Here is a 15,815-nt window from a genome sequence, read left to right as displayed (position 1 = left end):
GCCTGTGCTCACCATATAGGCCTCTATCCACACACAGATGACACACAGAGTTTACAGATACTGTTAACAGAAGAGACAGTCCAATGTTAAAAGGAAAAATCAAACACATGAGACAGCTTGAATAATTTATTAAACAAGAATGGAATATTTCCAAAAGGGGAGTTATTTATCCACTTTGTTGCAGGACCAAGAAAGCTGGGAGTGGGTTAAGGAAAGGGACCTAGACTGGAGGAAGGAGAGATGGGGCCGGGTATGCTTCCCTCAAAATGGACGTTTATGAGCAACACATTGAAGAACAGGGAAAAAGTATCTCAACGTATTCAAAGCAACAACACTCACTCCCCATTGACCTTTGCCCTGAGCCACCACTGCAACTGCAGAGGTCTTTTCTGCCTGCAAGGGTAAGTAGGAAGTTACAGGTGGTTCTGGCATAACTCCCACCCTGGCTGAAGGACTTCTGTTCAGAGCTGCAGTACATGAGAAGCCATGCAGAGCTCTCCCACCTAGACATGGAGGTGGGAATCGAAGCCCTAAGAGAGACAGAGCGAGACCCACATTGGGTGGCAGGCAGCAGGATGGCCCAGGAAGGACACAACACCAATTCTGCATTTTTGCTCCTGACATTTGCACGGCCCCAGGAAAGGACTAGTGCTTCCCCCTTATACTTCTGCCTCTGGGACACCCACATCGCTTTGTGCCTCTAGACGTGGGCACAGATGCCCTGGCCCACCCAACTTGGGGAATGGGGGGGTCTGGCTGTCCCTCGACAGCTCCAGTGCAAGGACGTCACACTCATGCCAGCAGGCGGCTGTACTCAGACAGAGCGGAAGATTTCTTCACACCATCCCAGATGCGAGCCGCGTAGTGGAACCTGCCCAAGAAAGAAACAGCAAAGCAGTTAACTTCAGTCCACAGAGAAATTTGATCCTATTGAGCTCTCTGCTCGGTTCCACAATGGCCTCACAATAACCGCAAGTGATGTCAACTTAAATGTGCATGTAATGTGCAGAATTCATTTCCGCTTTTAGTTGCAGAAGCAAGAAGGGGAGGAGAATGAGCACGATGGAGTGAGGCAAAAAACACAGACCGCTGGCGTTAGAAAGCCAACAGGGATAGGTGAAGCCATGCAAACAGAAGACGCAAGGAGAAGGTAGGGAATCCCTGCCTGACAAAAGACTATCTCGGGTTTTCAAGCTTTTATCAGACACATCTTGTTTCTAAATCTCTCTGCATGCAGGTGAGCTAGAAACTTGCTATAAAATACAAAATGCACTTCTGAAAAAGCTGCTTTTCTGGTATTAGGTACCAGATACTACAACTTGTGCAGTAAACCTGCATACAGAAGTAATGCAGCAGGCCTTTTGATTGGCATACTAGAACAGAAGGAAAGGCCTGTTCACTCCCAATCTTTAAGAGTGGCTAGTACCATCTATTGATATTGAAGGTTGCTGATTCATAGGATCGCCATAAGTCATAATCGACTTGAAGGCATATAACAACAAGAAGTAGCATCATCTGAAACACTACCCACTGCCCTGGCCACATCTCCACAAACCATTCACTGTTGCAAATCTGGTACCTCTTGCATCTCCCGAGGGTGGTCTACATACAGAACAAAAGATTTTGAGAGCATGCACACCCACAGGAGGGAGGCAGCTTTCATCTTGGAGTGAAACTCGCATTGCGTTTATTGTGAAGGGAGAGTATTCCTGAATCTCATCCCTGGCTTTAAAGTTCTCTTCAAAGATATGGAAGGAAAGGTTAAGGTGGAGCTACCTCAAAAGGATGATGCAGGTGTGCACATCTTCCTTGGGAGGTAGACATCGACATGCTCACGCAGGAATGACACACAGGTTGCTAAACGCAAAGAGTCATCTAATACATTCAAGATGAAAATTTATTGCGATATGAACTTTTGTAGGTAAAAGCATATTGTGGCAGGTGTAGGAAACTGGAACCTTCTTGCTATTTTATTACATAGAAGGATGAACAAGGAAAGTGACTTGCCTGACAAGAACACAGGCTGATCCAGTGTACAACAGCTTGGCAGCCCCCAAGTCCCCCTCTAATATATCCTCCCATAATACTTCAATCACCAAAGTTAAACACACGCACACACTTACCAGTTCTTTTCAGTCAGGATGGTGTGGGACAGCTGAGGCCGGGACATAGACATAATCTGGCTCCGAAGCTTGGCTATCAGAGACTGAAAGCTGGGGTGTCCCTTGTACCCAGGCAGGAGGGAGAAGAGGGGGCCACTTCCAGGGGCTGCAAAAGAAAGGGAGACAGGCTGACTGCTGCATCTGTGGAGGCACCTGGAGCTTTTACCCAAATGCAAACAGCTCTTTCCAAAAGGACTGCAATAAGGGGAAAAAACCCCTATGAAATAAGTAATAGTGATCCTGGAGGAAAAAACATGCAACTACACACTGAGCTTTGGTTAAATTCCACTCTCCTTGGGGGCATCAGTGGTCACTCCGCCTGAATGCCTGATAGGCTGGATTTGTAACCTGATGTTTACTTATTAAAATATTTATATACCACTATTCTTTAAAAATATCAAAACGGTTTACAACAATCATATACACATACAGTAAAACCATGTAAAAATATTAAATCAGCATTGAGTACTGCAAAAAGACACCTTCTCAATTGCTTACGTAAGCCTGGCAGGACGGAAAAGTTTTAAGCAGGCGTATAAAGGTCAAAACAGGAGATGCCTGCTGAATCTCTATTGGCAGAGCATTCCGCAGGGCTGGGCCGATGACAATAAATTTAGACTGCTATCTAAATGCTGGCTGCAAGTCACTGCACCTGCCTGGAGGTGGTGTAGTGCTCAGACATGTCTTGCGCCCAGCGTGGTCATGTGATGGCAGTGGGGACAGCTCGGGATCTAATGGATCCCATGCAGGTGAGAGGACTTCCGTCCTGGGCATTTTAATATCAAGCAAAGGGCTGGGGACAGAACTCCAGCTACTCACCTGCCCTTGGCAGAGTATCATCTGAATCACTATCCATAAAAGGCAGTAAGAACAGGTTGACCTCTGAGTCCAGGTAACTCTGGGGCAGGCCGGGAAATATGTTGCATTCTAGCATGGAGAGGGTACCTGGTGGAAAGAACGGTGCAGGTAAGCAGACACCTGACTTGAGACCCCCAAAACTTGGTTTTTCTGGGTCAGGAGCTTAATAGGCGGTGGCCAGGAAGCCAGTGCTGACCACTGGCCTGCTGGATTAGCATAGGAAGCTGCCTTACACAGAGTCAGACTATTGGTCCATCTCGCTCAGTATTTTCTACACTGACTGGAAGTGGCTCTCCAGGACGAGAGACGTTCACAGCTCTACCTGGTGATGCCAGGGATTGAACCTGGAACATTCTGCATGGAAAGAAAATGCTCTACCACGAAGCTACAGGCTGGCTGTTCCCATGTTACCCTGTTTGGGATGAGAAAGCCCAAGTCTCTGTGTCGGCTCCTCCTCAGTTTCTTCAACACTCCTATCCCTTACACTGAATCCTCTCCACCTCTCCCCCAAACTGACTTAGGGATGGGTTTGCACAGTCATTTGATGCTGCTTTGTCTCTACAGTCCCTGGAGGGACAGTTAAGTACAGAAACCTGCTGTGTGTGCCCCAGCAATACCTGCGTATATTTTCCAGTTCGCTTTCGTGATCATTTTTGTTTATTAACCATTTCTATCCTGCCCCTTTGGTGTACATAAACACCAAAGTCTCATAATCAGACAAAATTAGTTGATTACACTTTATCCCTTTCTGTGATGCTCACGTGTGGTTCTCAGACATTCAGAAAACCTCCTATCATTTAACAAGGCAACAGCAGCATCTGTCCTCAGAGCACTCTCTGGGTCTGCTCGGTTCTTTGGAAAGCGATGTAAAGATTAAACATATACCACTTGTTCCACATACAATTACGTACTGGCAATTCAATAGCAACTTTCCCCCCCTTGTTTAACCACTGGCTCCATCCAATGTATTAATTTCCTGCTGTTCCTCCAAGGAGCTCAGAGGAGTGTACAAGGCCCCCCATACACACACACTTTAGCCCAGATGTGGGGAACCTTTGGCCCGCCAGATGTTGCTGAACTCAAGCAAACTGGAAAGAGGAATGGTACCCTTATATTTCAGGTGGGAGTGCATCATAATTTTGTCAATAACAAGGTGCATCTGCTTCAGGTTCCGGGGGCAGAAATTCTCCCTCTTGGCTTTGTTCTGGAGAAAAACTAGAGAGACGGGGACAGACGGAGGGAGAAGGCAAAGGTTTACAAGCATCAGGAACTACACGTACCCTGTCTCCATTGCTCAAAACTAGAGAAGAGATATGGCCACCCCCACCCCAAGTCAGAACTGATCCAAACGCAGGGCTCATAGGAAAGGGAACCGTCTCTTCAGATTTCTGAACTAGCAGCTTTTATGGCTGTGGGTGTTTCTTGGCCACGCCCACAGGAACACACTACACAGACGCAGAATTAAGTATCCAGCCTGAAATGCTGCAGTGCTGGAACCACACCTTGCCCTAAGAGAAGAGCTAGGAAAATGTAGAGAGCGCCAAGGGAGCTCAGATGCGACAGGAGGATGCCACACAGCTTTGTGCGGCCTCGTTCTGCTTTGCCCTGTGTGTTCACCATTCCATGCCTCCTCCGCCGCTCCCCTCCCTCAAATCTCTACCTCCACCAACCAACCACTTCCTGCTCCGAACGCCAGGACCAGCTACAGGTTTGGAAGGGCTCTGGGCAAAAGGCCGTCTGGTGGACTCCGTCCTCTATTGGTGGTTCCTGTCAGGCAATGTTCTGAGCAGCTGCAGGTTTGCTGGAGGACGTTTAACTTCCCCACAATGTCTAGAGTTGGGGGCCGTGGTGGAAAATCAAAGCTGCAATTAGATTGAGCTGTCAGGTGCTGCTTGGGGTGCCCAGCTAGATTTTTCTTTTTTTAAGGAGGCCCAGAGCAGGTGTCAGCTGTGGGCTCTACCAGGGCACTAGGGCCCCGGCCGACTCTGCCACGAGATCAGTCTCATAGTTAGGATACTGAGATGGAGGAACAGACCACTGATCCAGGCCAGTTAAGCCAGGCTTATGTTCTTCCATACCAATGTGTGGATAGTATTCTGTGCCCTCATCTGAGCCAGAAGAGCCAGTGGATTCATGGCTGGGAGATGGAGTGGAGGGTTTGACCATCTCAGCCGTCTGCAGGAACCTGCAATGGATACGTAGAACACTGTAAGCAGCTGAAAGCTATCAACATTGTTAAATAAATAGACAAGATGCAGGAGTGCTAGACTTGACTTTCGCCCCCTCTTGTGGGAACAGGAAGGACTTCAGGATCTTTCTGCTAACAGTAGTTCCCTGGTTTTTATTGTTGCAAGGAAAATGAGCAATGCCAATTCTGAGCAGGAAACAGCTGGGACATGTGTAAAGATGATGGCAGAATCATGAGGGTGGAAGGGGCATACATATATAGCTCCTCTTTTCTGCTTTCACCCAGAGAAAACATTTCAAGTTACTGGACTTGCATTTAGTCATTGGCATGAAGATGATCCGTTAGCACCCACAGAAGCAAATACCTCTATCCTGTCTGAAATTGCACTAAACCGAACCAGATGATCACACGTGCACCCCAGACGGCTTATGATTCAAAACAGACATTCTCTCTCTATCGAGAAGGCCTCAAAATTGATAGCTGAAAATATCGCTTTTTAAAAATACTTGGCGTTTCAAATAGAAACCTCAAGGCTTTATACAGAGATTTGAAGTAGCAAAGTCCTTTCCTATTGCTGAACATTTTCTCAAGATTAGTCCTACAATTTAGCTGTCGAGGTCCTGGAATTTTCAAATGCAGACATGCATCTTCAAAGCTTAAGAACTGGAATGAGGATTTCCAAATGCATATATGAAATCAGTGGATTCCAACCATCGTCATCCCTCACTTCCCCAACTATCTCAGCACTAGAGCAACTAGATGACCAGGCAATGCAGTCCTCAAGAAAGCCAGCTTTTCCAACACATGCCTGAGCTGGTTCGTAACTTAGTGGTAAAGCATATGTAAAGAACACAAGACCTAGAGTTTTATCAAGGCATCTGCAGTTAAAAAGACACACACACACACACACACACGCCTAGTGAAATCTCAGGGGCTGAGTAAGATTTCCTGTGCCCAAAGGGCCATGACTCCAGTGCCCTGTACAGCAAACTCCTCTCTACAGTTTCCAGAAGCAGACACAAAAAAAGCAAAATAAGCAAAAACACGCAATATGCTTAATTTGTATTAAAATATAGAAGTTGTGGAATTCCGCTTTTACTGGGAAGAAGATGTGGCCTACCTTCATGCAGAGTTCAGATTTATGGGTGGTGTTCCATGCTAGCCCTACTCAGCATAGACCCACTGAAGTTAACAGACAAAGCTACCTTAGGTTCATTCATTTCAGTGGGTCTACTCTGAGAAGGACTTAGTTGAATACACTCCAATGTTTAAAGAGAAAGGTCATACTCAGCCCTCTGCTTAGGCAGCAGGAAAAGTGAAGGGTGTCTCCTCCAGTCCCAAAGCACTGGACAACGTCAGCCTAAATAAGTCTTTGGTTCGACTCAGTTTTCTACAATTCTGTGACTATCATGTCCCACCTGTACAGGCTCAGATCAGTGAACCAGTCTTGCACCACAATGACCACATGGCAGACGGTGAAGAGGAACGCAGCAATCTGGAGGGACTGGAAGGAAAACAGCTGTGAGTAGGAGATGGTCAGAGCAAGGTCCTTTGGGATACAAGGGTATTCGTGGAGGTTTTGAGCAGAGCAAGAATGCAAGCCAAAGGACACTTTTGCTCCCATACTGAGTGGAGCACACATCAAAATTAGCTGCTCTATTTTGGTGGGAGACATCTTTTGGCATCACATGGGGTCAGATGAGTTGACTGAAGGGGCAAGACCAGTGGGAAAGAGATGAGACGTAACAGAACTAAGTCAGGACGTGAGACTGAAAGGAAGGACGGACTGATCTGCTTTCCCAATGTTCCTCTAGCTTTCATTTTCACACATGCCTTAAGAATATGAACACATCAGAGATACCCCCCCTCATTTCAATAGGGAAGTTCACCCCCATCATTCTCCAGAGGTGAAGCTTCTGTAGCTCATTCCCTACACCCACATCCTCCACCATCACCCAACATACAAAGAACAAGAGCAGTCCCTACCTGCATCTCAACGTAGGTATGAGGTAGATTATACTCTGGAGGCAGCTTGCGGTCATTGTTGATCAAGTGATCTAGGATGGAGGGGCTGAGAATGGGCTACGGAGAGAGAGAAAGGAAAAAAGGCCTTTGGAGGGGTTTGTTCATCTTCATTTCTAAGCTGAGGCTACTCTGGTGACAGTCTTCATTTCTTAGCTAAAGCTAGTCCTCTTCTAGATGGAAAACAAAAAAGGGCACAGCTTTTCCCCACCCTTCCTACTAAACGACATGCCCTCCTCCCACAGCTCTTGGATGCAGCATTACACCTTCTGAGTTGAGACCAGGGCTGTGGAGTCGGAGTCGTGGAGTCGGAGTCGGCAGCAATTTTGGGTGGAGTCAGAGTCAGTAGAAATGTACCGACTCCAACTCCTTCATAAATGGGAAATGTATATTAACTAGTAATAAAAAATTTACTGTAGTAAAATGGTAGCACAAGGCATTTCATCACCACCACGTGAATCCAGAGCTTGGAAAAGTTACTTTTGAACTACAACTCCCATCAGCCCCAGGGATTGGGTTCATGGGAGTTGAAGTTCAAAAAAGTAACTTTTCCAAGCTCTGGATTCACGTGGTGGTGATGAAATGCCTTGTACTACCATTTTACTACAGTAAATTTGTTATTACTAGTTAATATACATTTGCCATTTATGAAGGAGTTGGACAGTAGAAAAATAGAGGAGTCGGAGTTGGAGTCAAAGGTCTGGTGTACCGACTCCACAGCCCTGGTTGAGACAATGACCTCTTCGGTTTATAGTCTTATCTCTTATTTGCTTGTTTTTTCCTTCACTCACCCAGATACTGAACAAATCTGGTACACGCTCCAACCCTCTCTTTTTGTTGCACCCCATTTCACTCCTCCTAGCAAACCCTGTGGGCCACTTTCCCCTCTGCAGCCTAGACAAGCCTTGTGGAGCGGAGGTGTGACTAGCTGCCTAAAGGGCTTCAAGTCAGATCTGCAGCCTTGATCAAATAACCTTCAGTCTCAAACAAGAACAAGTAGATCTTTCACCAAAGGTGATTGTAGAAGGCAACTGGGGTCTGGCATTTGACCCCACGCAAGGACAACCAGAGGTTGCATGGAGAGTTTCTCCAAAGTATAACTGGAAGCAATTATAGAAAGATGGCCAAATCAGAGACCTGAGTGTCAAGGAAGATGATACGCTCTTGTGTGATGAAGAAGTCAATGCCGCTGGTCTGGTTGCCCCCACGCTCCTTGATCTCCTGGCTCTGAGTGCGGAACACATAAGTCCTGGAAGAGAGGAATGAAGGATTGGCAGGAAAAAAGCAAAGTAGGGTTGATAAATTTACATTGCATTGTGCTTGTGCAGAAAAGCCCGATTACTGACTGGCTGAACTGGTGCAATGACATGAATGTTCAAATCACTCCAACCACCTCAAGGAACAAAGCTGAGAAAATGTACGCAATCTAACTTGTGTGAGGGAAGTGAAAGTTGCCAGTTTAGCAGTACCTTACTTAAGATACCAAAGACAGGAACAGCTTCATGAGGCAAGCTCTGGGTTGGAAAGGGATTTGGGTGGATAGTGGATCTAAGGGGCAGAAATCCCAGAGGCAAGACAGTTGAAGGAAAGTTTCTAAGGATGCAACAGAATGATAAAGAAGGTTGAAGGATAGAGAAGATAGAGGCTAAAAACATAAGGGTAAGTGGAATGTTACATATTGATTTCAACCAGCCAGTTCTTTGGCTTCAGGCTTCTAGTACCTCTATATCAGCCTTCCAATCCACAACTGAAGCCATCTCTCCCAACCAATCAAAATCACTACAAGGCCATAATCTTTTTCAAATTTGCAACTTCAAACCTTTATTACCCAACATGCCAAACTTCATTACCTAGTGTCTTCAGGCCAAAAAAAAAAAAAACTCTGGAAAATGCACAAAGTCAGAGCCACTTCCAAGCTAAGAGCAGCATCCAAGAGAGGAACCTCCTCCAATACTTCCCCTACCCCAGCTCCCCAGTACCTCTGATCCTCTTCAGGCTGATTGGTAGAGAGCAGCGACATTACCATGGATTTGCCTGTACCCTGCAGTCCCAGCACCCCAACCACCAGCACATCTGTTTGGTCCAGGAGGTACTAATGAGAGACAGGGAAAAAAAAGCCAGCTAGAACAGAAATCACGGGAGCTTAGAGACTTGCATTATCTAGACAGGGTTGCCAATATTCCTCAGTGCAGAGGGATGTTCACACTGAAAGAACCCACTCCAATGAAGGCATTCCTGATCACGGCACGAGTGCCAAGGCATTGGAAAATGGGACACTGAGGGAGAATAGGGAAGCTGCAGGAAGAGGAAGGAGACCAAGATGAAAAGTGACCACAGGAAATCTCTGGACCTCGACCAGTACCTCAATGGCGCTGTCACACCAGTTCATTTGGTCGTCCACCAGCTTGATGCTGTGTTTCATCTTCTCCGGGGCTAGCAGCTTGGCCTGGCCAACCACAGCTAGAATGGCAAGAGGGTCTGAAGTTAACAGGGGCCATACGACAGTCTCATAAGCAGTCCCACATAACAGTTAATATGACATTCGTTGCTCGCTACAAAAAAAGTCTCTAAGCAACTTACAACAAAAGTGAAAACCCCAAAAGGGTTTTCAATCAAACCATTCAAATAACCCATAAAGAAAATATGGGTGATAATCCTTAAGAGCACTTAAAAACCATGTTCACTCCCCCACCAAATAGTCTAGCTTTTAGACTAGGGATGGCAATGAAGTTTCATGAGACATGTCTGAACCACCCCAAGTCCTGCTCTATCCTATTTCTTGTTTCAGAGTTCACCAGACATTCCTACACAATTCAATTTCCATAGTCGTAAGAACTAGCACAGTGATCCCCAAACTTTTCTCACCTATGCCAGTTTCTTGCACCTCCCCCAAAAACTTAGAAGTGAAGGCACACTACACATCTACACGCAAGAGGATGCATGTATGATTTCTGCATTAGCATCTAAACGAACAGGTAGGCAATCTTCAGTGGGACTGTCCAGTTAATAGTACTTCCCAGAGGTCTGCCCTCCCTTTGTGCAGTAAGTACAGGGCCGGCTAAAGGGATAGATAAAATTGGGCACCTACTGATGCCCCACCCATACAAAGGGTCCACTGCCTTTCTCTAGAACCTCTTGGTCCTGCAGCTCCTCCTTCTCCTCCTTTCACTGCCTGTTCAGCTGCCCTCTCTGAAAATGCAAGCAATGGCAAGCGATTCCTCTGGGCAAACGTGCAGGCTGGGCCCAGAGATAAAGGGCGAGTGGATCACAGTGCCCTGGAGGGAAAGAACACTCTTGACCAAAGCTTCCCCCCTCCCCCAAAAGGTGGAGTCAGAACTGTGTCAGTGATGGGGCACTTTACTGAGCAACTGGTGCTTCCTCAGTCCTAGTCAGCTGTGTAGTCTGTATCCAGGAATCCCAGTGCATCTTAACTCAAAATGCAGCCCTTTGCACACTTACCTAAGATTAAGTCCCACTGAACTCAAAGGGACTTACTTCAGAGCAAACGTGCATAGGGGATGCACTGCCACCCCCTCAGGCTGAGGTCACATTTATATTGGGCGGGTGTTATCAAAACGACACAGAGTTCTTGCTGTGATGGGTACAGAGTGACGGACCTATCCAGCTATGTTGGTTCAGTTGACCACGGCACACTTCACAAGGCCTTATGACACACTGAACCAGAATCTTACTTTAACCATCCCAACTGTTACAAAAAAATTACACTTTCCTGACTTGGAGGAAAGTTTAGGTCTCAATGAGATTTCCAATGAAAGGATGGGGTCACTTTGTACCCCAGAAACCTCCCCTTTTTTTTGTCGCCACAAGTGTGGTTGACACTACCAACACACCCTGAGCCAAAAAGGATTATTCAGAGGAGACAGAATTTTTCTGAGCAGTGTACATTGGTGCCTTCTCCATGCACATTGAGTAAACTGGGGTGTTTTTGGACCCCAGTGGTACTTTTACTTCTGGAAGGAAAACAGATAACTGGCTGAAATTTGGGGAAGTTGCACAGATAACAGTCTGTGACAATGTGCCTCGGACGACAACGCAGTAGGTCTACTTATGTATAAATTGCACAATAAAGGGCAGAAATTTACCCCCAAGGCTTTTTGCTGGGGTATGTTTTGACCCCGAACATTCTTTGGTTTCCAGAAGGAAAACGGTAAGTGGTAGTTGGCTGAAATTTGGGGATGTCATACAGGTTACAATTTGTGACAATGTCCTAGAAGGACACCCCTGTATGTCTACTTATGTGTAAATGACACAATGAAAAGTGCACATGGAGGTCCAAATGCACCCAAGAAGTCAGGATGAAGGTTAACAAGTAAAAAACAGAAATTCTTAACATGCTTCATATCATGTTTACCTAACTGGCCATTGTGTTTCCTAGCACTCTGCCTCTCATGGGAGCTTATTACTAATCAGAGCCTCAGTTTGATTAATTTTATTTCGTGCAGTGCAGAGACAACGCATCAGGAGGTAATGCTTCGTCAATGTCCCTTCCCTGTTAGCAGCCCTTCTAATCACAGCTGGCCTTTACAGTGCCAGAAGACTCATCATTGGCTTTGCTGAACAGACTAACACAGCTTCACCTCTGGACGTTGCCGTCTCTCGGTACTTACGGTCCATGACGCCACTGGGTGCAGTGGAGCCCATGCCTCGGTTCTGGATCTGGTAGACCGGCTGCGTGGGACGCTGGCCCTCCTTCTCCACCTTGGCGACAGCCGCAGGGGGCTGAACTGATGTTTCCGTCGCTCCCGCAGGGCCTTTGCCTTCCTCCCGCGACTTCATCAGCACAATGGGTTTCTCAAGGGCAGGGGCAGCAGCAGGTGCTGGAGTAGGAGTGGGGGTTGGGGCCCCCTTGGACTGTGAGGACACAGAGGCTGAGATCCAACATCTCTCTCGGCCAGAAGCAGATGCACAGTCTCATCTGCTCAAACCAAGATATCCACAGCTGTCTCCCCAGTGCTGGGCACATGACCCCCCTCTGTGCTACCTAAAACAGCTGGAGCAGTAACAGAGAGTCCCTTCCTTCTGGGGACACTCCAGATTTTGTTCCTCCACCAATGGTGGCAGGTGCCCCTTAGGACTGGCAGGGCGGAAGGCAAGAAGACCAGCAATAGGTGGAGCCACAGCCAATGACAGGCTGGTTGCAAGTAAGAAGGCAGGCAGGTGGGGGCTGGCCAAGGGCAGGCGGTTGGTGGCAGAGCGCCCCATTCACCCTAACAGGCAGACATCCACCCCACTCTGCTTAACTTCAAAAAGGCGAATTCATAGAGAGAAGGTGAAATGAGAAGGGATGGTGCCTGTGAGAAGAAGAGGAAATCTTCTCTCTCCATTATGAAATATGTAGTCAGAGGCAGACAAAGACAGAACTGGCTACTGAGGAGGCCATACAGTACCCCCCTTGAGGAAGCTGATGGAGTAACCCACTAGTTGCTGATCACTCTCAATTAGTTATCAGTTGTCCTTGACTGACAGCGTCAAAAACTTCAGCTAAGCCCTTGAATGGCAAGCCTCTTGGCTCAGCAGCAAGCCAAACCATCCAAAGGAGCTCAGTTCTGCAGGCACTGTAGGATCAAGCTAGTGAGTAGGGCTCATCAGCCACTGTGTGGCATTATCATGTCTCCGAACCTACCCTCTCTGCAGGTGGCTTGGCCAGGATGATGGGCGTCTTCTGCATCACAGTCCCCACCGGCTCGTCCGCTGGGTCCTACAAGGGGTAGAACAGGGTCAAGCCAGGCACCTGGGCCGCTCCCTTACCTTGTTCCCATCATGGCCAAAGCGTCGGCTTTACCCGCCGGTCTCGGTCACGATCCCAGGGGACATAGTCGCGATCCCGGCCCGGCCCAGACAGGCTCTGGTGACCCAGCTCCTTGTCACGGTTCCAGCGGCGACGACGTTCATACAGCCCCGGCTGGCTGTGCCCCGACTCAGACATGTGGAAAGAGAACCTGGGAGAGGGAAAAAGAACTCCGTCAAGCTTCTGAATGATAACATGGAAGAAGGATGCCAAGGAGACTTCAGAGGGGAGGAGCAGTGGATCCAGGACCTGCTATGGGGTCTGGGCAGGTGGGAAAGCAGCATCACAAGATGCGGAAAAGACAGGCAAGCATAGGGAAGTGAGGCTTCCAACTTGGAGACAGTATGCTGGGGGGGGGTGCAGGCCCAGAATAAACATACAGAAATGGTTTTGAAAGGTTACAATTTCATAAAACCCAAGAAACACCAGTATATAATCTTTCGTCTGACTATATAAGCAGCTTAATAGTCATCTGTTTCTGCAAAAAAAGCTCAGAGGCACTTAACCAATCCATATCAAATTGCTCAGTCTTTGTCTCCTTTCTCCCACCAAACCAATTCCTGGGAGCGAGGATCTGAGATATATAAGGGCAAAGGGCTCTGCCAAAGTCTCTCTTACTGTTCAGAGGTGGCATCCCATCTGTGTAAATCTCTCCCCAGGAAGGTCTACCTACTGCCAACACTCTTATCCTTTCTGTGCTAGGCATTTCTATTCTCCTAATGCTTTTCAATGTATTTACCATGCTGTAATTTTATTATATTTTGTTTTGATGTTGTAATTTCACCTTGTAAGCCACCCTGGACACTTTGTTGAAGGACGGCATATAAATCTGAGGACAGAGTTCCTTGATCTGTCATAGTCATGTTGAGGATATTTTGGTAGGTGTAGCTTTTTCTGCTCTGTACAAGCTGCAGCTGCTAAAATGACCTCTCCTATACTACTGTTAAAAATATAGGAGCCCTGCCTTCTCTTTAAGGTAACCAGTTGCAAAGGAAGAGGAGAAAAATGTTGAACTGGGCACTGTGTTGCAGTTTAGAATCAAAGGCAAGTCCTGGATCACTTGGGTAGATGAATCAGCTGTCTGACTCAATGGCTACATCAAAGTATCACAATAATAAGCCAAGGTTTATCATGATGGAAACAAATCTGGACTCCCCCCTCCACTCTCTTCCTCCAGCATAGCCACAAAGAGATGAGAAGTTTTGATTAACCAGTTATAACTCCAGAATTACATCTGAACCCTGGTTAATCTAAACTAGTCTTTCCCAATCTGGTGCCCTTCAGATGTTTGGGACAACTCCCATCAGCAATGGCCATGATGGGAACTGTGATCCACAATATGTAGAGGGCACCAGATTGGAGCAGGTGATCTTCTCAACTATTGTTTATTGAACCTCAAACCAGCATTGTATAGTTAAGATAGATAACAGCTTGTCAGGCATGGACAACACAGCAAACTGTAGATGATTGAAAACAGAAGTAAGTAAAACCTTTTTAACTTCTCCTGTCTACAGGGCCACACAAACCTGCATGACAGGCTAGGCTTATCAGCATCACAAGGAACCATGTTTTTCGTAATGCAGCCAGTGTAAGGCTGTTTCTCTGGACCTTGTTTCAAACATAAGGAATTATCCCTGGGCTGCTCATTACACAGACAACAAGGTATTCCATGGAGGAGATGACTGGACTCTGCCAGTCAACTTAATTTTTGTGCTGGCTGCAAAAAAAAGGGAGGAGGGTACAAATAGACATTGTTAGGTACATGGAAATAATATTGCTTCTGAGCATGTACTAAGTGCCTCTCTACTGACTAATCACAACCAGCATCTGAACATTTGGGATTAAAAGAAAATATTCCAGGTCAGAGGTCATGGCTTCTAGGCAAGACCCAACTATAGGATGCTTTATGGAGGAGGGCAACAAAAAGACTATTATAATCGGCAGAAATGTCTCCATATCAGGTGCATTAACGTCGCCCAGCTAGGAAGTACCTGTCCCGCGGAGGGATCTAAAGAGAAATAACTGACGGTAGCCGGCCCTATACTGCCGGAGGATGGATACAGCTAACGTCCTCTTAACGTTCCGCGGAAGGATACTGGCGTAACTACCTCCCCCGTCCCAGAGAAATACCTTTGCAGCGGAGCGGTGAAAGCCAATAACGTCGCTTATGGAGGAAAGCCACCGCCGAGCGTCACTTGCACCAGAAGGGAGCGTCAGGAGTCGATAACATCTCTTTACAAGTCGACTGGGATGCGGTAGCGTGAATCAGCGCATCTTGGAATGTAGCAGAAGGATCCTCGTCGGCCACCGTTGCTTCAGTTTGTGCACATGCGCAGGGCGTCATTTCTCGCCCCAGAACGAGGGATCGCCGTTAGTTTTGACTTGGCGCATGCTCAGTTTGTGGCCCCGGGGTACGCGGGTTGCAACCCCCATCCAGAACGGTTCGTTGCGGGAAGTTTAATTTGTGCGCATGTCTGAGATACCAACAAAGCACGCTTAGATAGACCTTATTCAGGGGGCGTGGCGTGGAACTGGAACGAAGCTAAAGGCCAGACAGAGAGAATGGGGGAGGCGGGGCTTCCCATCTAGGAATGATAGTGGTATCTAGTGGTTGGAGCAGAGAAAAAAATGCGGAGGGACTGTCATATGTAAATTAAAACACTGAAGCCGCCTTTTTTGACCAGTCTGCCTTGCTATTAACTATAACTTGTCAGAGGGGGCGTAATTCGTTGTTGTTAATAAATATGATAATAAAAAGTAGAAGCGTATAGCCAAA

General features: G+C 47.0%; 1 protein-coding gene across 2 annotated transcripts; it reads right to left on the bottom strand.

Moving 5' to 3' along the window:
• Positions 1–100: 100 nt before the first annotated feature.
• Positions 101–15,740, bottom strand: SMG9 (SMG9 nonsense mediated mRNA decay factor). 2 transcript variants are annotated; one of them, XM_061597690.1, is made up of 14 exons: positions 15,170–15,740; positions 13,034–13,190; positions 12,875–12,949; positions 11,859–12,102; positions 9,593–9,690; positions 9,210–9,322; positions 8,368–8,479; positions 7,195–7,290; positions 6,627–6,712; positions 5,099–5,205; positions 4,128–4,235; positions 2,982–3,107; positions 2,124–2,268; positions 101–871 (listed from the first exon to the last, which is right to left on the bottom strand). In XM_061597690.1, the coding sequence occupies exons 2-14, from the start codon at positions 13,175–13,177 to the stop codon at positions 793–795; spliced, it is 1,533 nt and encodes a 510-aa protein (XP_061453674.1). In that variant the 5' UTR covers positions 13,178–13,190; positions 15,170–15,740; the 3' UTR covers positions 101–792. The 2 variants fall into 2 exon arrangements, with proteins under 2 accessions (XP_061453674.1, XP_061453675.1); XM_061597691.1 differs by lacking the exon at positions 15,170–15,740 and adding an exon at positions 15,031–15,114.
• Positions 15,741–15,815: the final 75 nt, after the last annotated feature.

The sequence above is a fragment of the Rhineura floridana genome, chromosome 15 (genome assembly GCF_030035675.1).
Source record: "Rhineura floridana isolate rRhiFlo1 chromosome 15, rRhiFlo1.hap2, whole genome shotgun sequence".
Taxonomy (NCBI): domain Eukaryota; kingdom Metazoa; phylum Chordata; class Lepidosauria; order Squamata; family Rhineuridae; genus Rhineura; species Rhineura floridana.
This window is presented reverse-complemented; position numbering and strand designations above follow the sequence as displayed.